Source organism: Vigna radiata, chromosome 7 (assembly GCF_000741045.1).
Source record: "Vigna radiata var. radiata cultivar VC1973A chromosome 7, Vradiata_ver6, whole genome shotgun sequence".
Taxonomy (NCBI): Eukaryota; Viridiplantae; Streptophyta; class Magnoliopsida; order Fabales; family Fabaceae; genus Vigna; species Vigna radiata.
In genome coordinates, this window is record NC_028357.1 from 46584434 (window position 1) to 46610282 (window position 25849).

General features: G+C 34.4%; 4 protein-coding genes across 7 annotated transcripts; 1 reads left to right on the forward strand and 3 right to left on the reverse strand.

Moving 5' to 3' along the window:
- Positions 1-2229: 2229 nt before the first annotated feature.
- Positions 2230-8160, reverse strand: LOC106769014 (TMV resistance protein N). 2 transcript variants are annotated; one of them, XM_014654453.2, is made up of 5 exons: positions 7535-8160; positions 5862-6942; positions 5429-5704; positions 4506-5312; positions 2230-4401 (listed from the first exon to the last, which is right to left on the reverse strand). In XM_014654453.2, the coding sequence occupies exons 1-5, from the start codon at positions 8005-8007 to the stop codon at positions 2731-2733; spliced, it is 4308 nt and encodes a 1435-aa protein (XP_014509939.1). In that variant the 5' UTR covers positions 8008-8160; the 3' UTR covers positions 2230-2730. The 2 variants fall into 2 exon arrangements, with proteins under 2 accessions (XP_014509939.1, XP_014509938.1); XM_014654452.2 differs by having other exon boundaries at positions 2231-4401; positions 5844-6942; positions 7535-8158.
- Positions 8161-8335: 175 nt separating this feature from the next.
- LOC106767098 lies at positions 8336-9899 on the forward strand. 3 transcript variants are annotated; one of them, XM_014651924.2, is made up of 3 exons: positions 8336-8437; positions 8718-9030; positions 9155-9812. In XM_014651924.2, exons 2-3 carry the CDS (start codon positions 8782-8784, stop codon positions 9482-9484), a joined length of 579 nt encoding a protein of 192 aa, XP_014507410.1. In that variant the 5' UTR covers positions 8336-8437; positions 8718-8781; the 3' UTR covers positions 9485-9812. The 3 variants fall into 3 exon arrangements, with proteins under 3 accessions (XP_014507410.1, XP_022639695.1, XP_014507409.1); XM_022783974.1 differs by lacking the exon at positions 8336-8437 and having other exon boundaries at positions 8591-9030; positions 9155-9526; positions 9786-9899; XM_014651923.2 differs by lacking the exon at positions 8336-8437 and having other exon boundaries at positions 8592-9030.
- Positions 9900-12744: 2845 nt separating this feature from the next.
- On the reverse strand, positions 12745-15803 carry LOC106766899 (ubiquinone biosynthesis protein COQ9, mitochondrial). Its single transcript, XM_014651684.2, has 6 exons — positions 15456-15803; positions 15165-15272; positions 13920-14081; positions 13661-13832; positions 13211-13284; positions 12745-13101 (listed from the first exon to the last, which is right to left on the reverse strand). The coding sequence occupies exons 1-6, from the start codon at positions 15759-15761 to the stop codon at positions 13021-13023; spliced, it is 903 nt and encodes a 300-aa protein (XP_014507170.1). The 5' UTR covers positions 15762-15803; the 3' UTR covers positions 12745-13020.
- Positions 15804-21599: 5796 nt separating this feature from the next.
- On the reverse strand, positions 21600-24011 carry LOC106766508 (pollen receptor-like kinase 3). The gene is made up of 2 exons (XM_014651232.2): positions 22311-24011; positions 21600-22171 (listed from the first exon to the last, which is right to left on the reverse strand). The coding sequence occupies exons 1-2, from the start codon at positions 23554-23556 to the stop codon at positions 21600-21602; spliced, it is 1818 nt and encodes a 605-aa protein (XP_014506718.1). The 5' UTR covers positions 23557-24011.
- Positions 24012-25849: the final 1838 nt, after the last annotated feature.

Here is a 25849-nt window from a genome sequence, read left to right on the forward strand (position 1 = left end):
AATAAAAAAATTAAAGCACCTAGTTTTTTCTTTATATAATTTTAAATAAAATTTCAAGATTTAGAATTTTTATTGTTTGATTTTATCGTTGAGAATTTTATTGTATTTTGATTTGTTTTTTCTTTAGTAAAGGAAAACAAGTTAATGAATTTCTACCAAAAAAAAATTAAATGGCCACGGAGCAATGTTACATAGTGTCTCAGACAGAATGTAAGGGAAGGATGCTCATAAGTCTTGGTGCAAGTTGTGCCAGTCGGCTGTAATATATATAGTGAAGATAATGAAATTAAAGAGATTATGAATGAACTTTTTTCGGAAGGTGAATATGTCAATGACTCAACTCTTTACAAAAGTAAATTGTTTAATAATGAGTGTTTTTTTAGTTGGAACTAGTGCAGAGATGACAGAGAAAATGTTTGAGTGAGAGAGATGAAGGAGAAAGGGTTGAGAGGAATGAAAGAGGTGAGTAAGGGTTTGGGGTTTCTTTTTTCAGTTTTGAGAATGAAAATTTTTAAAATAAGGAAAGTGTTTGATTTTTTTCAATTGGAGCTAGAGTGGGGATGACAGAGAAAAGGTTGGAGTGAAAGAGATGAGATGAAAGAGGAAGGGTTGTGAGAGATGAGAGAGGTGGGCAAGGGTTTGGAGGTTTTCTTTTTTTATTTTTTTAATTTTGAAAATGAAAATTATTAAAATATCCTTAACCTTAAAACTTAATTCATGATATATAAGGGTATTTTTGTCTACTGAAACCCGGTACACATTGCTAAAATGTACCAACTGAAAAACAGGCGTACGCAAGTTAGCAAACCCCTATATATATAGGGGTTTGCTAACTTGCGTACGCCTGTTTTTCAGTTGGTACATTTTAGCAATGTGTACCGGGTTTCAGTAGACAAAAATACCCCTATATATCATGAATTCTAACTTTTAAGGTTAAGGGTATTTTAATAATTTTCATTCTCAAAATTAAAAAAATAAAAAAAGAAACCCCCAAACCCTTACCCATCTCTCTCATTCCTCTCAACCATTTTTTTTCATCTCTTTCACTCCAACCTTTTCTCTGTCATACTCTAGCTCCAATTGAAAAAAAAAAATAAAGAACACTTGCCTTATTTTAATAATTTTCATTCTCAAAACTAAAAAAAGAAAACCCCAAACCCTTACTCACCTCCTTCATTCCTCTCAATCCTTTCTCCTTCATCTCTCTCACTTAAACATTTTCTCTGTCATCTCTGCACTAGNCCTAACTAAAAAAACATTCATTATTAAACGATTTACTTTTGTAAAGAGTTGAGTCATATTCACATTTCGAAAAAAGTTCATTCAAAATCTCTTTAATTTCATTATCTTCACTATATATATTACAGCCGACGGGCACAACTTGCATCAAGATTTATGAGCATCCTTCCTTTACATTTTGAGACTACTACGTAACATTGCTCCGTGGCCATTTAATTTTTTTGGTAGAAATTCATTAACTTGTTTTCCTTTACTAAAGAAAAAAACAAATCAAAATACAATAAAATTCTCAATTATAAAATCAAACAATAAAAATTCTAAATCTTGAAATTTTATTTATAATTATATAAAGAAAAAATTAGGTGCTCTAATTTTTTTATTTCTGTAAGTATTTTTTTCTCTAACCATTTTATTTAATAATGAGTGTTTTTTTAGTTAGAACTAGTGCAGAGATGACTGAGGAAATGTGTTGAGCGAGAGAGATGAAGGAGAAAGGGTTGAGAGGAATGAAGGAGGTCAGTAAGGGTTTGGGGTTTCTTTTTTTTTTTTAATTTTGAGAATGAAAATTATTAAAATAAGACAAGTGTTTTTGATTTTTTTAATTAAGGCTAGTGTAGGGATGACAGAGAAAATGTTGGAGTTGGAGTGAAAGAGATGAAAGAGAAAGGTTGAGAGGAATAAGAAAGGTGAATAAGGGATTGAGGGTTTCTTTTTTTATTTTTTTAATTTTGAGAATGAAAATTATTAAAATACCCTTAACCTTAAAACTTAGAATTCATGATATATAGGGGCATTTTTGTCTACTGAAACCCGGTACACATTGCTAAAATGTACCAACTGAAAAACAGGTGTACGCAAGTTAGCAAACCCATATATATATATATATATATATATATATATATATATATATATATATATAAAATAATCCTATATTAATCTTACGTTTTCAATTTTTCTCATCTCTCATTAAGTCTACCTTGAGGCGGCAATAAAGATAGAAATGATTTATAAAAAAATGTATTTATAGAACTCAAATAACCCCTTTTCTTTTCACTTTTTCATCGGAAAAAGAAACAAAAAATGTCATACGTGATTTCTTTCCCCCTAAATTTTTCACTCCAATTCAATCACATTAAATATTAAGTATTATAATTTCTTGTTTTACATACTTAATAACTAGCTGTAATAAATGGAAATATCTGCTTTTGTCCACTAAATGAACAAAATACATAATAGTTAGAACCAATCTTTGCTTGCTTGTACTCTTTTCGCAAAACGAAATTGTACAATTTCATTAAGGTAAAGGGGGTTGCATGCAAGCAAAGAACAATCAAAATCAACATTAACTATTGCATGGGTGTAGAGGATGAAGATCAAACCTGGTTGTGATTCAGCAAAAGTCCTCTCCCAATTCAACCATGGTAGATAATTGTGGACATACATTTTACCAAAGTAACTTTTAACTCCCAGCATTGCTTTGCTACTACTTTTTTACAAGTCCTTCTTCTTTATTTTCATAATCTTACCCATTCCATGATACAAGTATTTACAAGACATAAGAATTTGCATGACAAGCCACCAACCACACACTAATATCTTCCCTATTACTGGTATCCTACATATCAAAAGCCCCACATATCCTACCAAACAAAATAACCGTATGATTATGAAGAAAAGTAGATAAAGAACCAAGATCAAACTCCAGAAGCACGTCTTCGGAATGCGAAAAGGATCGTCCTCAACCCTTATATTCCCATACGGTGTTATCTTGAACTTAGTTGCAGATCCAAACATTGACAATTTTCCCAAAGCTATTAGTCTTCTGAAGATTAATGTCTCAAATAAATACTTTGGAGAAACCGATTCATCGGTTCGAACAATAGATGCCTTCATTTTGCCGTAAGATTTATTAAACCCCATACCATCTTGCTCAATCCTCATCATTAATTCTTGCAATTCAGGATCGTAGTATCCTTCCTCCAAGGATTCCTCATAGCCAAAGCCCGAAGCTTCCTCCATGGCTGTATCCAAGCATTTCAATAAAACAATGCTTATCCTCAAGTTTTCAAACCACGAACCTGAGCTGGAGGCGGCTTTGTTGCTTGTAGAAAATTCCAATGAAAGTTGGATATACTTCCTCAACACTGCTTTGTAAAATGGATCTCCCACTTCTAATTGCAACACTCCCCAAAAGCGTCGATATTTAGATCCTCCTACGTCAGTGTACTCTAGAAGAATAGGCATACCCAGCTCCAACGCGTCTTCCTTCATTACTTCTACCCGTGCCCTCAATAATCTTTCTACAAATCTACCAAGCGATTGCATTTCTTCAGGGTTTGAATCAGAAAAATGTTTGAGTACATTCTCCTTTATCATCTCTAAAACCTGTACCACATCGTCAACACATTCTTCGTGTTCTTGCTTTAAACTTGCCCCGTAGACTGAAACTGAAGCTTCCTCGGTAATCTCAGCCTTAGCATTCCTCCAGGTCCTCAAAAGTACTTTTGCAGCCCTGCTTGGACCTTCTTCTGACTCTATTAGAGACAGATTCTTGGTAAACATGTCTCGTGGATCAAAACTTTCCAGCATATGTTTCATTTTCTGCTTTGGACAACCTTTTGGAACCAAAAGTGATGATGGAATTAAGTTCCTCGTGGAGCTGGGAGTGGGAAATTTGAACTGGATATCATCCATGTTTGTTTCTTGCTCGTACACATTAACTCCCCAATGACTCAGAATCAGGTCTGATTCGTATTGAACCTGAATGGCCTTCCAATCATCTCCAAGACTTGCTTCAAGGCCCTGCCACTCTTCATCCCTGAACAAGACTCGGAGATCACAAAATAACACATGATCTTCTCCAACGTTGAAACAGTGGTAATCTCTACCACATATTTCTTGTCCGTCAATAAACAAGTGGAGGCTTACAGTGTGCCAGTTCATAAATCCAGTGAACGATTCTACAGCTGACTGGAAAGCATGTTCAAGATCAGACAGTTTCTTTCTCGATTCCTGGAAAACGAATGCTAAAGCAACAACAGGAAACTTTCTGCGAGCCCAGAAATGTGGAATCTCTTTAGTGCCTATGCAGTCAAACCATTCAGGTATTTCTCTTTTCAGCATCGGCATTACAACTTGTATTCTTGGGATCTCTTCTGAGACCTGTCACAACGAAAGACATTAGTGTGTTTGCATCAACATACCATTTTTATGGAATTACAGTATCTTGCATCATAAGAATAATGGTACAGCGAATGTAATTAAACCTTAGACCATAGCATGCTTGATGCCTCTGAAGTTAAGGACTGACAGTATCTTGCATCTACTTTCTGAATACTTAAGGGAAGTTCTGGAATTTCCTTAAGATTCCTGCAGAAACTAACATTAAGGCTTTTCAAGTGAGAAGATCCTCCGATGATGTTTGGTAGGGCTACAAATCCGTTGTGTGATACATTAAAGTCTTCTAATTTTGGAAAAATTTCAAGAATGGCACAAAGATCTTCATATGATGGATTAGTCTCACAAAAATGAAGTGTCACTAAATTTGAACTGCCATTTGCCACTGAATGGCGGCTCTCTCGGAACCTTTGAAATGATTCTCCAAGTTGAGAGCATTCATCAACTTTTAAAGTGACAAGTTTTGGAAGCAAAAAGAAGCTACTTGGCAGATTTTTAAGCTCTTTGCAAACTGACATCTCTATATGCTCAAGTCCAGTAAGGTTACCAATGGATTCCGGAATCTTTTTAATGGCAGTACTCATCATGTATATCTTTAATGGCTTATTCATTTTTTGCATTACATGAGGGAAGTGTTCAAGTCTTCTGCAAAAGTTAAATGAAAGCACTTCGAGAGAGGGCAAATACATCGTTGGCACAAAACTTGTGAGCAGAGTGCACTCTGAAGCACTTAAATAGACAAGGTTAGGCATAAACCCAATGGATTTATCGAACCTTGTCAGTCTATAGCAATTATCAAGTGTAAATACCTTCAAGCTTTTAGCTCCAGACAGGTCAGGAATTTGAGTTATGAGTTGACAATGGGAAAGATTGATGAATGTCAGATCCTCAAATCTCTGCGACACAAAGTATAATTAAAGTGATTAGAGCATAGTCCTTACATTAGGCTTTAAATCATGACAGTTTTGCCACATGCTTCGGGGGGATATAAGGAGAAAGCAAATGTGTGTACCTGAAATGGCTTTCTAAATATCAGAGAACTATGAGGTAACTTGAAGTCAACAATTCTGTGGGGATAAAAATCTGGCGGAAAAGACTTTGATGGGTACCCCTTCCAATCGATTAGCCGTAAACTATTTGGCAGATAACTAGGACCAGACGAAAATATTGCATTGCGAACAATCAAAATTCTGAGGTTCTTCATCTTCTTGAAGGCTGTCACAGTCCAATAATCTATTTTTTCTATTTTTGGGGGATAAAGCATTATACCTTCAACTGTATCACTTCCCTGTGGAAATGCGTGTAAATGAAAAGAATTAACATAAAATACATTTGTAGCTGATAAAAAAAACACACACAAAATACATTTGCCAAAGTACACAAACATGTAAAGGTAACTAAAAATATAAAATGGTCAACATTCTCACTGAGTTTTCTTTAAGTACTTCATGAACATCTTTATGACACCATAATCTGCTGCGGTAACCAGGGTTTGATGGCGATTCCTTCCGAACAATCTCTCTACCCATGTCTTGTATTAGATCATGCATCTCCAAGCAACCGTTTTCATCAACAGTTATGAGACATTTACTAACAAATACTTTTATATCCGGATTGAAATCACAAGCATCTAGTATCCTTTTGACATAATCCCACCTTTCCCCTTTGAAGAAGCATGCAATGTCCAGGAAAATTTTCTGGTCCAAGTTGGATAGGCTTGTGTAGCTTATTTCCAGTACACCTTGAATCTCTAAATCTGGAACCTTTCTATATTTCTGTAATTCAGTCTCGCATTCTTCAGGACCTCTACCCTTCAAATTGGAGCCTATTACTCTTAATGCCAACGGAATACCCTTTGCATATCTTACTGCACTAGTAGAGATGTTAGCAAAGTTTTCTGCAGCTCTGCTCCTATTAAAGGCATACCAACAAAAGAGTTCAAGGGATTCATGATAATTTAGCTCCTCCATCTTATATCCTTTAATTTCAACATCATGCTTATGTAGAACATCCTTATCTCTTGTTGTTATAATGATCCTGCTACCAGGACCAAACCAATCATATCCTCCAGCTAATGCTTCCAATTGTTTTACAGAATCAACATCATCCACAACCAGAAGAACTCTTTTATGTCCAAGCCTGCACTTTATTTCAGAACTTCCTTTAAATGTACTGCCAATAATGGTTTCTGTCTCCTCACCCATCTCAGACAAAAGTGTCCTTTGGAGATCTTCCAGGCCCTTAATGCTTTTATTTGTTTTTTCTCTGACATTAGCCAGAAAACTTGCAGCTTCAAAATGATGCCTGATCTTGTTATACAGATCCACAGCAAATGTGGTTTTGCCAATTCCGCCAACCCCATAGATCCCCAGTATACAAACTTCATCATTTGATTCAACATCTATTAGAGATTTCACCCGTTCTAAACGAGAATCAAGTCCAACTAAGTGCTTAATTTGTAAAGGCATGGGAGGCAGTTTAGCTAAGGTGTCTTTCACAATCTTCTCAATAACCTCAGTTTCATACCTGCATAGGCACACAATACTTATGCCTATTCATTTTATAATAAACTGCAAAAGAAAGTTGTAATAACTAATTAAAATCTTACACTGTAATTGGAAACACAGAACAGAAACTAACTTAGAACTAACAAATAAAAATGTTCTACTTACCAGATTACTCCATTAAGACTAGAATAAATAATATATATAATTTTTAACATTCTCATCCAATAAAAAACAATTATCCATGGTAAATTTGTTGACTTATATAATAAGTATCTTAAAAGCTATAAGAGTTGAACCAAAACAAGTCATATCCCTATTAAACTAATAATAATGATAATTATAGTTAAGTTGAATGACTTATTTGGTCACTTCATCTACACATCATCAATAACTTTTAGCACTTACGCATAAAATCTACCTGTTTTAGTCCTGTGATTACGCTTTTAAATTCATTTTTTTACTCATAATTTTCCATTTAAATCTCTATAAGTTGGAATAGAAACTTAAACTGTTTAAACAGTACATCCAGAAAAATTATAACAAGTAATTTTCAAGCGTAAGAACTAGTATGTTCGTGTCAGTTGATAAACAGATATAGGATCGGAACTTACATATGGTTTCTGCAGTGTATTCCGGTTAGGTCGCAAACTCTGGACAAAGCTGATCGCCATGCTTTAACCTTCTCCGAGTCTTTTCCATATCTGCTTTCATGTTTACTCATGGCAGTTGCGTAACTGTTTTTCTGGTACCGTACATCGGAAGGTTCCACCAAATAAAAAATTGCAACGATATGCTTTCCTTTGTTTTCGTAACAGTGAAGGATCTTGGCCAGTTCGTCGAGGCACCAAGAGGAAGATGCATAGTTTTGACAGAGCACGACCAAAGAGATTCTGGAAGCTTCGATTGCCTGAAGCAGAGAAGGACGGATTTCGTCCCCGCTTCGGAGACTCTGATCATCTCTGAAGGCGTTGATTCCGTGACGGAGCAAAGCTCGGTAGAGATGATCGGTGAATGAGTAGCGAGTCCCGTTTTCGCCCTTGAAGCTCATAAAAACATCATACGTGAAATCACCATGATTCGCCATAATGACTGATAGAGAAATCAACCCTCCTCCTTCTCAACTCAACAATGCAATTGCTTTTTGTCGGGGTCAACTTCTCACCACTTTCCAAAGTCAACCAATTCTGAAGATAATTTCTATGTTTTTCAAATACCATGTGAGAAAAACAAAAACAAGGAGAATGATATAATTGTACAAAATGTCAAATATTCTATTTTTTATATGGTTTTTTTCTCGATAAATATTGTTATAATATATTTTTACCAAAGAAAAAGAAATTAAAAATCATATTTTCATAAACTAAAGCTTTATTGAGTTATTGGACTCAAAACAAAACAATCAAACAAAAAGAATGGCAGTGAGGGCGTGTGCTTAGTATAGAGGGGTGCCACCAAACATCTTTATTTCTCTTTCTTTCAAACACGTGAAACCTACCCTGTTCTTTTTGCTTTCGGTAAACGTTATTTTAAATTTTTTGAAAATCTTGTTCCAGAAAGTCACTTTTACAAGAATGTGGTTATATTTAGAAATTGAATTAAAAATGTTTTTATCTCTTAATTATGTAAAACTAAAATAAATTTCTTTTGGAAACTTTCAATCAATTTAGTCCAAGTAATTAGAAGTTTCTAACAACAGAACTTTGGAAAACAGATTGAGCGATAACCCATTCCTCACCTACCACACACGCGATCGCAAAGTTTGAAAATTTAATTCTGATGTTGAATTTTTTGCAGATAAGGTGTTTGAAATATAGAGAGAATTGAAAAGGGCATTGATCGGATCGGCGGAGAAAGGAGGATGAGTTTGACGTCATCAGAAATAGCGAAGAAGCTGAATCTGCAGCCTCACCCAGAAGGTGGCTTCTACGTCGAGACATTCCGAGACCATTCCGTTCATCTTTCCACCTCTCAGCTCCCGCCGGAATACAAAGTCGATCGCCCTGTCTCCACCTCCATCTACTTCCTCCTTCCCTCCGGAACCTTTTCTCGCCTCCATCGCATTCCCTGCGCCGAAACTTGGCATCATTACATCGGCGACCCTCTCACCGTACGCATGTTTCTCTCTCTCTCTCTCTCTCTCTCTCTCTCTCTCTCTCTCTCTCTCGCTCTCTCTAACCTAATATCAATTCAATTTTTCACTTTAATTAAATTCTTTTAACCCTTCTCTCTAGATTGTGGAATTGGATGAGAAAGATGGGAGTGTGAAGTTCACTTGCCTTGGATCGGATCTCGGTGAGAATCAGATGCCGCAGTACACAGTCCCTCCCAACGTCTGGTTTGGCTCCTTTCCCACCAACGATTACACCTTTTCCACCGATGGTGCCTTCAAAGCTGCTGCCGCTGCACCTCCCAGAGACGGTGAGAGGAACTACTCTCTTGTAGGATGCACCTGTGCACCTGCGTTTCAGTACCAGGACTTCGAGCTCGCTAAACCTTCTTACCTCCTCCCTCGCTTCCCCCATTTTGAGCCTCTCATCACCGCTCTCACATTCCCCGAGTGACTCCCTCACCGCGCCATTCTCACTTTCTTCATACCGTCTCTGGTAATATGTATTTTATTATACTGCTTTTCAGAATCCAATAATTATGAGTATATATATATATGTATGTATATATTCTCACTTTCATTGGAATAATTTGGAAACGGTAACTTCTGCTCGTCCTTTCTGAATCTTTCTTCTGCTTACAGTTTTTCTCAATTTCCTTTTGATTTTAGGCTGTAGTAGTATATGCATGCAAGAGAATTCAGTGTTCTGATTCTGATTATGAACTATTCTGTTTTTCAATCCCTCTTGTTTCCAGATTGTGCAACCATTGCTTACTCTTCCATTCTCTTTCAATGAGATTATACACTAGTGCATATAGAGCTTCCTTCATGTTTTCAAACTCTAGGAAAATATGTGTTGTTGGTGCGTTTATCTCATCGAGCAAGAAATTGGATTATGCCTCTTTTGTCATTCTTTTTCTAGCAAGGTTATAGATATTTTCCGGATTCGTCCTTAAACCTCTCCATACATTCCATGTTGAATATCTATGCTATTTGAGATATTAACCTCTCCACCAACAAAGTTTGTTCCTAAATTCAGACATTTATAGCTCCAGAACAGTATTTGTCATGGTCTAAGTGTCAGGCATGTATACTATGACCAGAGCATATTCATGCCAATAACACCTTTTGGATCTTCAATCTCGTTAAAATAAACTTTGATAATTAAGTTATGGATGGATACATTCGGAGAAAAATTGGTAAGATTTGAAATAAACTGTGCGTGCAAAATCTAAATGAGACCTGTCTTTTTCTTTATTGGCTTTAGAAGTGTAAAAAGTGTTTTCATATATAAATCCTTCAAGAGTATATGACTTAGACAAATTGAGACTCTCATAACTTTTGTAATACCCTCTTATTCACAATCATAAATGCATCACAAAATCTTTAGAAGATGAATTATCAGTTAGGTTCCATAATAAGTGACCTAATTAACACAATGTTTTACATGTAAAATAAAGATTTAATTGTAATTTTACTTTCTATATTGACTGAATATGTAATTTTGTCATTATTTTATCTTAAATTTTAGTGCTTTAATTTTTAATTATTAGTCTCTGGATTTCTTTCTACGCAATTTTTATTTCTTAACTTTTGGTTATCTTAACTTTATTTAACTTTCAATTTTAAAAATACATTGAATCAGAATGAGTTACATTGGTAACAAGTCTTTAGTATCAATCGTGTTCTCCAATCTCACTGTATCATGTTAAAAGTAATAAAAATATTATAGCCAATTAAACTAAAAATAAAGTAAAATAAAGTTATGATAATTAGGTAAAAGAAAAAAATTGCTTTTAAAGAAATTTAAGAATTGAAATTACTGTTAAACTTAAAATAAAGTACTTTTTTACATATTAAATTGGCATAATTATAGCCCGTGTAGTAATTTTTTTCTTCTGAAGATAATTTTATTACGATATTCTCAGACACTAAATTTTTTGCTGCATCTTTACTTTATATTTTTTAACAGTTTTTATCTTGTCTTCTTTAACTATCTTAGTACCTGTTAATTATTATCTTAAATTTTAATAAAATATTTAAGGGTTAAATATGTTTTTAGTCCCTATACTTTGGGGCGATTTTGGTTTTAGTCCCTCTTTCAAACTAAGGTACAATTTAGTCCTTCAACTTTAGAAAACTCTGGTTTTAGTCCTTTTTATCAAATTTTTTTAACTTCATTTGCTGTTTCAAGCATGTTTCATTATAGCATTTGGATTGTTTACACTGTTTGACACATTTTTGTTTCAATGTTAACTAAGAAACGTGTTTGAAACAACAAATAAAGTTAAAAAAATTTGGTAAAAAGGACTAAAACCAGAGTTTTCTAAAGTTGAAGGACTAAATTGTACCTTAGTTTGAAAGAGGAACTAAAACCAAAATTGCCCCAAAGTATAGGGACTAAAAACATATTTAACCCAATATTTAATGTTTAAACAAGTTTATAGTAACATAAATTAATAGGAAAATAAAAAATATAATAATTTTAAAATATATTTTTTTGCATAGAAGTTATACAAGTATTTCTATTTATATTATTTTGCATTCATAAATTATTTCGAGAACTAACTCTATTGAATACATAATTTAATAGTTTGTCTTATAAACCTTTACTTGATATACAATCTAGTTTTGCGGAACAAAGTTTATATAAGAAATGAACAAAAATTAAAATTATAAATATATTGATTGGTTGTTACTGAAATAAATCAAGTTGTTTTAAAAAAAAAATATCGATTCAAACTTATGAGTAATATTTATATTCATTGATTTGCTACTCTAAGAAGGCATCCAAGAAATAATGATACCAAAAAAAAAGGTGGTCAGGTTTATATTCTAATTCTAATGGAGTTATAATTTTTAGAATTAATCTGATAAGTATTTAAAATGAGTTGTAAACTTTTAAATTCAATTTAACTGTAAACGAATAATTTTGTTTCATTTTAAAATGGTAAAAAAACAAAATAAAAATTTTAAAATTTAAGTCATATTAATGAGACTAATTTTAATTTTATATATAATCATTTAATATATAAACTATAATAATTAATAATTTTTAATGTAATACTTTATTATTATTATTATTACGATATTTTAATTTTTAAAATATAATTATTTTATAAGTCAGTTAATTTGGCCAAAATCTATTTTAATCATGAGTAAAACGCGATGAGATAAAGAAAATAATCTAATTCAATCCAGGTTTCACTTAAATAAAGCATATTCTAAAAATTAACATTGCATATAAATAAAGCATAAAATGATGAATGAAAAAAATAGTAATATACAAAATAACACTCATGTTGAACTTTTAAACTTCTCCGTCATTGATCCAACAGTCGAGTTTTTAAATCTTCCTCGTATGATAAATAAAATATTAATAATAAGATTTTACTTAAGTTAATAGAAAGATTATATTTTTTTAAAATTATTACTAAGTTTTACTTAAATAATCATAATAAGATTAAGTTATATCAATCTAATTAGTTTCCTCGTGTGTGTGTCTTTATATATATATATATACAAAAGTTACGTTAAAACCAAATATGGAAATCTTTTATTCAGGAAACGGGTAAACAATGTGCGAAATTTTTTGACCAAATAGCAAAACTTAATAATCTCGAGAAAGTGAGAACTCGTGATTCTTGAACATGAAATTTTATTTATCAGCCAAAACACCTCCTAAAATAATGTTCACAGGAATAAGCAAAGTTCTTTAGGTAAGGAAAGGAGATTCTTTAAATTATGAAATGATGAGATTATTTACAAGCCTAAAATTTGTGAGCAGTGACGACCCTGGAACTCAAGCCTTGAGTGAAGGGCCCAAGGCGGCATATAAATTTGAAGTACATGAAATATAACTTTTTCTTTTGAGGTGGTAAGTTTAGTGTAAATATAGCATAATCTCCTAAGTGAGAATCAATGCCTCAGAAACATTATTTGATGAAACAAGCAACAAGTGCCTACCACCTGCACATCTTCCCGCCATACTCATCTCTGGAAACCTTTCCCGAAAAATCCTTGAAAGGAGTTTCCCAGCCCGACGCTGACAGCTTCTGCCAAAGACTGTGCCTGAAAATTATGATGACTGAGAATCCTGGAATTCACCCAGCATAATATTTCGAAATAATTGAAATTTGAAAAACTTTTGGGACCAATCACTGTAACAATATGAGGATACCTCTTGAATGGTTTTCTTTATATTAAAGGCATCTTTCACTCGAGCATCCAAGAAAGCCCATGTATCGCGGAAATCTACCAGAAAACGAACCCCAAAATTGAGAAAAGTCCTTACAAGTCACAGCTTTACCACGTCAAGCTATATGCAAGGTCTCAACCCCATTTATTCAATGTACAGATGCCACCAAAAAAAAATATCAAAGGAATAAAAATCTTTTTTTTTTTCTTCTAACAGTTAAGTTATCAAATTAATCCTCATAAATTGTCATGGAAGCAAACAGGGGAGTCTTGATTCGAGAAAACAGAAGTCTTGATTCAAGAAAACAAATGGTTGTTACAATAATAGAACCAGAAGTTGACTCAAATGAATGATCATAGAAAACCACTAGTGCGCTTGGCAAATTATAAGAATGCTTGTGTCTTTTTAAAAGGGAAGTCAAGAAAAACAAACCAGGAGAGCTATCTGTCAGCATATAAATCTCAGTTGTCGAGTATATTCCTCCAAGGATAGTGCGCTTGGCATACCAATCAATGTCAGAGGCCTTATCACCGGCAGCATGCCAGATCTCATCCACAAGAACTGCTCTCTGCTTAAAACTTGTAGGAACATTTGCAGGTTGCGCCTGTAAAGAAAATAGTTCCCAGAAACTCTTTCAGATCTACACTTCATATATGTAAGCCTCTAACCAGGGAAAAAGGACATAGGCTACCTGAATGCTAAGAGCATGAGGCCATGTTGATATATATGGAGCTTGCATTTCTAATCGAAATCTGATAAGCTTAGAGATGCAATCACTTGGTGTCAAATTTTTTAAACTCTCATCAGACTCAATTTTATCGACAAGTCTTTGTAAGCAGTCATCCATGAAATACTGAAAAAAGTTTTAGAACAGCAGACAAAAATGGTCACCCATTAAACTTATTATACTTAATTATACCAAGTACAATATACAAGCCGGAGTATCGAGTAAAACAAACCAAAAATAATAAAAAAGTTGGCGAGAATTCATCCATTAGGAACTCATAACTGAAAACAGCAACCCAGAAAATACTATTAAACATGATCTACAACTCCTGAAATAGTAGCTCTCAAATGGTCAAATCTTAAAATGATAGGAAGCGAGTGAGAATATGTGCAGACACATGCACAAAATGTAAGTGAGGAAAAGGGATATATAACTTAGTAATCATTATGAGCCACTTATTTCGTACAAAAAAAAAAAAAAAAAAGAAAAGCTAGAACAATTTTCTTCCATTATTACATTATCGACAATCACAGTGTATACAACTATTATTAAACAGATTATGAAACATTCACTATGCTTTCGGACACGTTATACCTCAGAAAGCCAATAAAATAAAATGGTCACTTGAATATTAACAGAGAAAAATACGAATTTTGAGCTTTTTAACTATTTTCTAAATCACTTAGGCAACAGGAGACAGCAAACTCAACTCCTAAATGTTCTGCCTTTTAAATTGTTCTTGCCTTTTTCTTGGCGAGGAACACTTTTCTTTTATTGCGTTAGAGAAGATGGTTAGCCGCATAACATCAACTCAAAATGTGATTGGGGTACTGAAAGAATTATTAAAAGTCCATCGTAATAACATGAAACATTATGAAGCAACAGACAGACAGTACCATCCTGCATTCTGCCTGAAATAGAATAACAACAGCAAGAGCAGCTGTAGTCATCTTTTAAACACCTAAAAGCATCAATGACTAACGAAGATTTAACAAACACCTCTAACTTCAATCGTCACAGGAAACGACTGCTCAAAATAGTCACAACAAGCAAACAGGATACCACCACTCTACTACACTAGTCCAAATCTAATAATCAGAAAATACTAATAACAATCACTAACAAGAGAAAAACTATGACAAATACCACACACAAAAGTAAAGTGAAAATGAGTGAAATGTAATAAGAATAAAATACAGGAAAATGCACCTCGACCAGTGCAGCTTCCTTCCTGGTCAGAGATCCAACTATAGAAGGGGAAAGGCCAACATCCCTAGCTCCAGCAATTAGAGCAGCTTCGGTCCATCCCAACTTTATCTGAAAAGCAACAATTTCAAAATCACTTTGTTTGTCGCTATAATCAGAAGAAACCCTTGGAATTTATATACACGATAAGAAACAAACAAACACGTGGATAGGAGTTTCGGAAAACTGAATTATCAAAATATAGTAGAACGAGGACGGAATTGAAAAGAAGAGGAATAGGATAATTAAACGAACGACGTAAGGGAGCGAGGCCTGAAGCACGCGAGCTTGTTGGTCCTCGTAGTTGGCTTTAGGGTTTGCGGCATCGTCATCCGTTGACGAACTGGAAGAAGCTGAATCTAAAGAGTTAGGCGTTTCGGTGGTTGTGACGACGGGAATGCCACGGTTGATAGAGTGTGGATCGGGAAATGGTTGAGGCTCTGATGTGAAAGAGCGCGAAGAGAGTACCAACTTCTGAGGACGCCCGCATCGGAGGCCAGAGTTAGTATTGTAATAGTACCTTGCACCGCCCAACAACCGCTTCGCCGCCGTTCGATACATTTCGCCGCCACCAGTGTGTTTGGAAAACGCATGAAGGAGTGATAGATGGGTTTTCTAGTTTGAAAGAGGACAAAAATAGTTTGAATTGACACGTAGGAGAGAACGGTTCTGCCACGTGTCCAACTATCTGCCAAGAATAATAAATCATGGTTTTGAAATCTACTTACCTTTTCAAGAAATGCAATTTTAATCTTTCAAAATTTTAATTACAGATTTTTTTTAATAACATTATATTTCTTATAATTTATCATCTAATTATTTATCTAAATTTTTTATGTCTATAAATAATATATAATAATATTCACACAAACTACTTATAATGAAAGTCAATAATTAAATTTAATATATATATATATATATTATTCTGTTGAATATACTAATATTTGAATAATATATTAACAATAAAATAAAATTAATTAATTTTATTAAATTGAAAGATTACATATACAAAATTAAAATTTTCATATAAATCAAATTATGTAATTACAAAGTTATAAAATCAAAAGTAAAATTATATAAATATGTTAAAAAAAGTTTTAAGAAAATATGAACACAGATTTTATACCGCTGCCAAAATGCAGGCTAATTTGGCTAACCATGCGTTTGAGCTGTAAAAAAATAATGTATTTTTTTATGTCAGTTAAATTTTAACTCAGTTTATTTAAATTCGGTTGAATACGTAGTGAACTGAGTTAGTCAATTTACGTAATTTTATTTTATTATTTTATAAAATCTTAAAAAATATTATTTGACTTATTAGAAGTGAATTATATTGTACTTTTTTATTATTTTTAATCATTTTAAGTTTAACATTATTTTGGAAGTGAAATTTATTTAGATTTAAATTACAAAATAATTGTAACTTTTTATTTAAAAAATTATAATTAAATAAACTAGTAAGTGAATACATGATGAACTGAACCGAATTGAGCCAAATAACTGGAGTTGTCAAAACGGGTAACCCGGCTCGACCCGACCCGGCCCACCACGGGTTAGTTATTTAGTGAGCCAACCCAACCCGACTCATTTACTAGCGAGCCAGAAAAACTTGAACTCGGCCTGACCCACCACGGGTTGGTGGGTAAACGGGTTGGCTCACTAGCCCATTTCATTATATTTTTTTAAATAAAAAAAAATACAAACTTTCTGTAATTTAAATTTAAACAAATTTCACTCCCAACAAATTATGTTAAACACAAATCAAAATAATAACAAAAAGTACAATATAATCCAAATGTCATAAAAAAACATACAAATAGGTTTCTTATATTCATCATTTTTTTGTTCCTTGTCCATTTACGATATTAGAATCTTGAATAGATAAATCCACAATATTATGCTCTCTTGAATCATCTTCTTCATCAATTGTTGTAACCTTGTTGTCTCCAAATTCACTAATAAAGATTTTCCAAATATCAGAACAATTCCGACAATTAATAAAAAAATATTAGTAAAAAAAAAAAAAGAGAACCAGTACTCAATAACATCAACAAAAAATTAATAGTTTAATTTGTAACATAATTTCTCAAATTCAAAGATATCAAGAAGGGCTTGTTCAAATAATGTATACTCAAATTGTTTAAATAACATGAACAAAATCTGATACAAACATGTCAGAACATGAAAAAAATCATTCCATGTCTTCAAATCCCCTGAACAAAAAACAAATTCGCAAACCCCTGTTTTTGTCATTATAGGGTTTTTGAAAAAAAAAAAAAAAAAAAAAAAAAAAAAGAGAAGTGAGAAAACAAAAATGTGGAAAAAAGAAAAGAATAAAGGAAGGGTGTTTTACCTACTCCTTGAAGAATTTAAGTGAAGTGAGGGTGAGAGCACCGTTCAAATGAGAGCAAGTACAGTGAGAGTGATTTGTGAGAGCAGATGTTACTTTTTTGGTATACACAGTGAGTGAAGAGAATATTTTACTTTTTAGCGTTTCATAAATAAAATAATAAATTAAAAAAATAAAATTAGGTAGGCGGGTTGGTGGGCCAACCCGGCTCACCACGGGTTCAACCCGCATGAGCCGGGTCTAAATGAGCCGGGTTGAAATCTGACCCGCATATAACTAGATTGTATGTTTCAAACCCAACCCGACCCGAATCCGTGACGGGCCGCGTTGGCTCGCGGATTGTGACCCATTTTGACGGCTCTATAGATAACCCATTTTCACAACACTAAATTTTTTTTGTGTTTTAGATTGGGATAAAAAACATTTAATAACAAAGTATGCTCGTTTTTATTTAACATGTCAGTAACTTTAGACTTCAACAATTATTATTTGAATTTTTAATATAAAATTATATTTTCAAATTGATATTTTACTTGATTCCACACCTTAGTACAGAATGATGAGAGATAAATGATGCATACATAGTATTCGCTTCCAGTATTTGTGGAATTCTATTTTTTTTTTTTTATTCTGGATCTTAAAAACACAAGAGATAGGTTATAGAAATGAGTTTGTTATTTTATTTATTTGCATGTTATATATGCAAAGTAAAATGACAGAAAATTAAATACTTATAAAAATTTAATCTTGATTTTTTAAATCTAAATAGTAAGTTATATTTTTCTTATGTAAATATATTTTTAAAAGTTAATAAAAGCTAATTTAAAAAATATATATCAATTAAATATTCTCAAAATTCTTTCTTGTCTTAATATTTACCTATTTGAATTATAAATTTCGTATTTGATTGTTTTCTTTATTCTACCTTTTTTTGTTTATAACAATTTTTTATGGGTCACACTTTATTGTTTGACATTTTTTATTAAATTTCTTCCTTTTTCAATCTTGCAATTTTTTTTTTCTTTTTGTCTATTTTGAATAGAATGATAGTAATATTGGATCTTTAATGGAGATTAGAATGTGGTTCTTCATTTTTTTTTTCTTTTAGACATCAAATTCTAAGAAATATTTATCTTCTTTTTGTTTTGATAATACTTTTATATCTTTTTTATCAAATATAAAGCAATAATTCTTTTCATATTAGCTTTAAATATTTTAAGTTTGTTCCCAGCAACATTTAACAAATTTTAATTTCAAAAAAATATACAAAAATTTTAATTTGATACATGAATGAATTTTTACAATAATTATTCTTGTACCTATCATGATAAGTTTTTATTTGTTTATAATTTTTATTTTAGAAATATTTAATTTTTCCATCTTAGGTTTGCAAGAAATGTTAATTGTAGTTATAACTAAATCATGACATTTAAAGTATTTAACTTTCACTAGTGTAGAAAAGATTTTAGAGGTGTGTTATTTTGGGCTTTTAACGTCACTTTCACAAACAACGTCTATACGAGTGACGATAATGGAACGTCGAAATTTCAAATAACTGACGTTTATTTAGACGTCAGTTTGTGCCATCTCCGACGTCGAAGGCCACTATATAGATGTCAGACTAGGCCTCAACCGACGTCTAATGGCACTATATAGACATTAGTCTATGCCTTAACTAACGTCTACGGGAATATATAGAGGTCGAACATGTCACTGACCGACGTCTATGTTCGACCTCTATGGCCACTATAGACGTTCGATATAGCACTAACTGACGTCTAAGATAGCCGTTGTGTTTTAGTGCAGTTTTGATCCTGTCTTTCGATAGCCTAGTAACACACTCTCCCTTCGCTAACTTCCCCACCAAAAAAGCTTGTGTCTTTTGTATCTCTTATAACATTTCAACTCGAAATAGAACCTCGGTCCATGCCTAGTTCCCATTCAAACCGCAAAAAGAAAAAATTACGGTGACACGAACTAGACAAAGACCCAATTTCCATTTTGGGTCGAAACACCATAAAACATCCAAAAGACGTCGCTTTTCTTGTAAGGAAGCTAGCAATGGGAGAATGTGGTACCACAATACCCAAAGAGAGGATCAAAATTGCACTAAAACACAACGAAAACACATTTTAATCGATTAGTAGATGATAACCGATCAAGACACCAATTTAATCGGACTAAAACAAAGTTTAAAAGGTTGAAATAAAAAAAATGCACCTGCAATGTAATACTGCGAGAGAGAGAAAAGGAGAGGAGGAAGAAGATTGTGCGCATAACTGCGAGAGAGAAAAGGAGAGGAGGAAGAAGATGATGTGCGAGTAACTGTGAGTTTGCGGTTTATTTAAGATGAATTTATGTGTCGGTCATCGTACCAACCAACATTTATAGACGTCGGCTACATCACTAATCTGACGTTCAAGAGACTTTTCACCTGTCTTTTTCAGGCCATTTAGATGTCAGATTCAGGGGTAATCTGACATCTAAAGCGCTGAACGAAGTGACTTTTCAGTAACCGATCAGTCCAGTAGACGACGGGGACTTGGGGGCCGACGTCTATGTACTTATAGACGTCGGTCCTGAACAAAGGGACATCTATTTTCCTGTGGGGTAAGTGAATTGCATTAATTGCAGGTCGACTGCCTGACTAAACCGACGTCCAAGAAACTATTCAACTGCCTTTTCAGGCCATTTAGACGTCGGACGATGGGACGCTGACATCCAAAGCGCTGAACGAAGTGACTTTTCAATAACCAGTCAGTCCAGTAGACGTCGGTCCTATACCAAGTGACGTCTACATAGGTTGGTGAATCACATTAATTGCAACAAGATAGACGTCTAGCCCCCGTAATCGACGTCTATTAGAAATAGATTGACTTCTCACCTACCTGTCAGGCCCATGGACGTTTGTTTAGGGTGAAACTGACGTCTACACTATCATAGACATCGGTCGACCCACAAACTGATGTCTATATGGCCAATTTATTTACGAAAATATCACAGGTCGGTCATATACGTCTCGTCACTTCATAAACGACATCTAAGAGACGACGTTAAACAGCGATTTTGCACTAGTATTTTTCTACAGAAAGAATTGAACCTGGATTATGCTAACCTTTAAGTCTAGTCTAGTGCTAGTGTTAAACACAAAATCCAACTATTAATATCAAAATCAAACACGTGCCGTTTTAAATAAATAAAAAAATTATGTAAGTTATGACTATATCATGGATATACAGTCAGAATACTATTTATATTATAATATGTATTCAAACTTTTTAGTTTTCAAGAAAAAAAAGATTGACACTTTATTGCATAGGTAATATACAAGTGTGTAACCACTAGATAATATTTTCATATTGTGAAAGGAGGTAAAAACATAGAAAGAAAAACAAATGGATAAAACTTAGGACATTAGACATTTGTGAAGGAACTTGTATTAGCTAACTTTAAAAGAAAAAGAAAAAATGTACAAGAAGAAAGGAAAGGGACGGAAGGGAGAAATGAAAAGCAATCCCTTTGGATTTGATATAGGAGAAAGAAAAGAAGTGGTAAATCCCAAAATTGTGATAATACAGAGGGGATACTGTCTAAAAAATGATTTCATTTTATAAGAATAGCATATAATTTACAAGGGCTGCTATCAGCAGAAAAGAGGCACGGCCTTGGACTTTGACATTTCTCTTTCTTGACAAGGACAAAAAAATGGGCAAAACTCCAAGCTTCAGCATCTTTCAATTTATGCCCTATTTCATAATATTTGTACTCAGATACATGACATGATAAAGTTCATCAAAAACATCTCACACCATGCATGCATATGCCTCCGATTTTTCCTCCCCCTCGTGCCTTTTTTTCTCCCTCTCTCTTTCTCTCATCATTCATTCTCTTTCGCCCAGCGTGTTTGTGTGTGTGTTTGGATCACATGCACAAAGTCATTAGTTGTCGGATATGTGAAGATGCTGAAGAGCAATGTTTTTTAGGCCTGCACAATTCTCACCTACAAAAGGCAACTCTGTACTAAGCTAGAGATATTGACAGAACAACCATTAAACCTGAACCTCCTCTATCCTCCTAATGGCTTCCTTCATGTTAAGTCGTTGGTCGGGGTTGCTCTCCGTGCAAGCAGCCCCTATTTGGAGAAGTTGTAGCATTTGATTCAGGGAGTTAGAGTGACTGCTCTTCAACTCTGGATCGATCAACTCCGCCTCTCTTCTGTCAGAGATTGCAGTTAGCACCCAGTGCACCACGTCAGTGCCACCCTTGCCATTGCTGTGATACTGAGAAGGGAATTTCCCGGTGATCACCTCAAGAACGATGATTCCGAGGCAGTAGACGTCTGTTTTCTGTGTCACACGCTGGTATGTTACGTAATCTGGAGTTTTGTATGCAAACATTGTCTGTACGGCGTAGCTGTGGTTCATTAGAGGATGAAAGGCGAAATCGCTGAGGAGAGCTTCGTAATTATCAGTTAGCAGAACATTGCTTGATTTCAGGTTTCCATGTGGCAGGTCTTCGCTGGAAAATTCTTTATACAGAAACCCTAACCCTCGTGCTATTCCCTTCACAATTTTCAAACGGATTGGCCAGTTCAGGTCCGAATGACTCGATCCTCTGTCACCTGAAAAACATTTTACCGAATCCCCTTTTATTATACATATCACTGTATCACCTTGCATGCATGCATGCATGCATACAATTTTCATTACTCCAATATGTTTTTGAAAATGAAAATGAATAGTTAGAAATGAAGGTGGTACCGTGCAAGACGTATAACAAGCTTCCTTTGGGCATGTACTCTGTGACGAACAGCTTCTCCTCCTTGCGGTAATGGTAAGCGAGAGGCGTCAAGATGTTAGGGTTTCTGAGTCTTCCAAAACGTCTCATCTCGGCGTCGAAGATGTCTCTGCTCACTTTATTCATCTCCCGCATTCGCTTTACCACCACAGACAACCCACTGGCCATGGCTGCTTTGTACGCCGAACCCAGCCCACCGTTTCCGAGAACCTCCGCCGCAGCCTTCATCAGATCAGGCAACCCAAACGTGCCCCTCTCGTCGTTCACCATCACGAGGTCACCAATACTCCGCCCCGCCCCTTTCTTCGACGTCGTCGACTCCTTCTTGCTCCCATCGGAGTTTCCCCTGCTGTGGTTGGTGCTTGGTACGTGCACCTGCACCACCTCCTCCGCGTTATCCCTGCTCATCACGCTAAAGTCATCGTCGCGTTGACGCTTGGATCGCGCCATGACGAAAACGCCGGCGAGAACAGCGGCAATGAAGATGATAATAACCACCTTCAATCCCCAACCGGGGCCTTCACTGGCCGCGGACTCACACGGTTTATCCAGCGGCTGCCCGCAGAGTTCAATGTTGCCGGAGAAAGATTTTGCGTCGAAGCGCGACATGGAGGAGGGGATTGGGCCTTGGAGCTTGTTGTTGGAGAAGTCGAGTGATTTGATGTCCTGTTTGAGTTCGGGAACGGGGCCGGAGAACTCGTTGTTCTCGAGATGGAGCTCGGAGAGGAAGCGGAGGGTGGTTAAGGATTGCGGGACGGGGCCGGAGAATTTGTTGTTGGAAAGCCATATTTTCTTCAAGGAGGCTAACTGGGAGAAGAAGTCGGAGGGGATGGGGCCGGAGAACTTATTGTTGGTCAAGTAGAGGGCTTTGAGGACTCCGAGTTTGTTGAAGGCGGGAATGGGCCCGGAGAAGTTGTTGTTGTTGAAGCTGATGGAGCGGAGAGAGGGGATCTGGGAGAGGGCTTCGATGTCTATGGTGCCAGAGAGGGAGAGGTCGGTGAGATGGAGGCTGTTGATGACGTTGTTGACGCAGATGACGCCGACCCAACGAGAGGAGCAAGGGTTCTGGTCGGGGACCCAGGAGGGGAGGGTTTGGGGGTCGGAGAAGGATTTTTTTAGGTTGAGGAGAGCTTGGTTATCCGAGAGAGGATGGGAGGGAGGGAGGAGGGAGAGGAGGAGGAGGAAGAAGAATAGGCGAACAGCGGCCATCGCCGTGCCGGAAATCTTATGCGTCCGGGAGAGAAATGGACCGCTGCTCGGAAAGATTGAGGTTCTCTGATTGTTTTGGATTTGCCTTTTTTTGTTTTGTTTGTTGAATTTGGGTACCCACCTACGGGAATGGAAAACTACCTAGCTAGGTTGTCGTGCGTGTTTGAGAGATGGAGCTCCCACAATTACCACCATTCTAACAATAGCTACCTCGCTCTCTCCTTCAAATTTTTCCCATTAATTTCGCCCACTCTTGACCCTGTCACCTTCATTTCTGGCCTTTGCCTTTTGCGGCTGTCAACCACTCATCCATGCACATGCACGTATTTTCCCTCCACCTCCCATGCATGCCTACCTCTTTCTCTCTTCCTATCGACTCTATCTACAATATAAATAAACCAAACATACCTCTCTAATATTATCTCTTTTCTATTCTTCTTTTTTTATTTTTTTTAACGTTAGATTTTTTCCATCCATCAATGTTTAAAATAGCATCTTCAAACTAGTAGCTGCTTTCAACTTCCAAAGTACATTTAGTAAAGACTAGACTCAGTTAACCAAATTTTAAACCAGTAACAGTTCATCTTGATTCTTGAGCGTAAACCTCAACACTGAATCACTAATTTTAATAAAATTGCTCTTTTTTGTATTTAACTTAGCGCCTATGTGCTGGTATGAATGTTGGAAAGGTTCATAAGAAGGACGCTCATCCTCATCAAGCTCCAACCATGGAGACTGTTTCTTGGCATGGTTCGGCAGCAAGGTAAACTTGGATTCTTGAAGGTTCTTTTGAAATTAAGCAATTCGGTTCAGGTTGTTCTTGGGTATACGTAGTTTATTTGGCGTACGTGGATCAATTCATGAATTGGTGGTTGGACGGTGTTTCATGGTGGTTGATGGTTAATGACCCAGAAAATGATATTTTAACACCAATTTTTGACACCATCTTGACACTACATACGTGTCAAAATATGGTTGAACAATTTCAAATTAAAAAAAGCTGAAGCAAGTTTGGAAGAGAAAAACCAAAGTTTTTTTTTTAATTTGAAATCGTCCAACCACATTTTGACACATGTGTAATGTCAAAATGATATCAAAAAATTGGTGTTAAAATATCATTTTCCAATTATAAAGTTGGTACAGCATTGAATATTTTGACACAATGTTTTCAACACATGTTATTTTTTTCATTAATTCATTATTTATTTATCATATTTTAAATTTAATGAAAAAAAACCACGTATGTTAATTCAAAATACTATAAAAAGATATGTATTAACTTATCATTGTAAAAAAGAAAAAAAAAATCCAAGAAGAAAGACATAAAAAAGAACTAGACTGTAAAGAAAGGAAGAGAGTTATAGGAGAAGAGGTTTACCTTTCAAAAAATAAGAATGTGATGAAAATGATTATGATATTAAGAAGAATAAAAAAAACTATCATAGAACATAACCAGATATGATATATTTGTTCGTATATTCTTTTAAGCAAAATCTAGTAAGTCAATTATCACATGATTCTCTTCATCTAGACAACAAAGTTTCCCCAAAACAACGTATACATTAGAATTTCTTCTCAAATATCAAGTGGTTTATTTCGATTTAAAATGTATACATCAAGTTTTCATGAAAAAAAATGTACCTGAGTTATTATAAAATTAAACTAAATTTTAAAAACAATTATAAAACTATTTTGGACTATTTAAACTATATAATACAAAATATCTTATTTAAAATAGATTATCTTTATGTATAATTAACTCATTTTAATGTTCTTTTGATGTGAAATATATTGAAACATTGCTAATTTTAAAGTTTCAAACTTCATCCATTTTGTCTTGACAAGACGTTCTAATATTATGATTTTATTCTTAAAAAATATAAAAGAACGTATGTTTAAATTGCTTTTAATCTTGACTTTAAGTTATATAATTGTTCTGAACAGATATCATAAATGATAGACCAAGAATAATCAATTTTGGACTATATATAAGCATGTTAATTATAAATAATCATGTTACAATAAAATGTTAAGAATTTGTAAAATAATTGTTTATATATTTGTTTATGTTCATATGTAAACTTGTTTGACTTGCAAACTAATTAATTCTTTTGTTGATATTTCGTTATCTATGCATATATTTTTTTTTAATAATTCACCATTTAAGAAATTAAGAATGTATTATATTGATATTTAATTGTTATAGAGTTTTTTTTTTCAGTAATAATGACTAATAAAACCTTACAAAGGTTATTTCAACCTATGTCTATGATCTTTGGTTACCAAACTTTGT

Excerpts from the sequence above, each read along its gene's own strand:
- LOC106767098 (XM_014651924.2), top strand. The coding sequence starts at position 8,782 with ATGAGTTTGACGTCATCAGAAATAGCGAAGAAGCTGAATCTGCAGCCT. Across the intron at positions 9,031-9,154 it reads ACATCGGCGACCCTCTCACC|ATTGTGGAATTGGATGAGAA; the intron begins GTACGCATGTTT and ends CCTTCTCTCTAG.
- LOC106769014 (XM_014654452.2), bottom strand. The coding sequence starts at position 8,007 with ATGGCGAATCATGGTGATTTCACGTATGATGTTTTTATGAGCTTCAAG. Across the intron at positions 6,943-7,534 it reads ATACACTGCAGAAACCATAT|GTATGAAACTGAGGTTATTG; the intron begins GTAAGTTCCGAT and ends GTGCCTATGCAG. Across the intron at positions 4,402-4,505 it reads CAAGCATGCTATGGTCTAAG|GTCTCAGAAGAGATCCCAAG; the intron begins GTTTAATTACAT and ends TCGTTGTGACAG.
- LOC106766899 (XM_014651684.2), bottom strand. The coding sequence starts at position 15,761 with ATGTATCGAACGGCGGCGAAGCGGTTGTTGGGCGGTGCAAGGTACTAT. Across the intron at positions 13,833-13,919 it reads CTCATGCTCTTAGCATTCAG|GCGCAACCTGCAAATGTTCC; the intron begins GTAGCCTATGTC and ends TTTTCTTTACAG. Across the intron at positions 13,102-13,210 it reads TAAAGAAAACCATTCAAGAG|GCACAGTCTTTGGCAGAAGC; the intron begins GTATCCTCATAT and ends CATAATTTTCAG.
- LOC106766508 (XM_014651232.2), bottom strand. The coding sequence starts at position 23,556 with ATGGCCGCTGTTCGCCTATTCTTCTTCCTCCTCCTCCTCTCCCTCCTC. Across the intron at positions 22,172-22,310 it reads CTTGTTATACGTCTTGCACG|GTGACAGAGGATCGAGTCAT; the intron begins GTACCACCTTCA and ends AATGTTTTTCAG.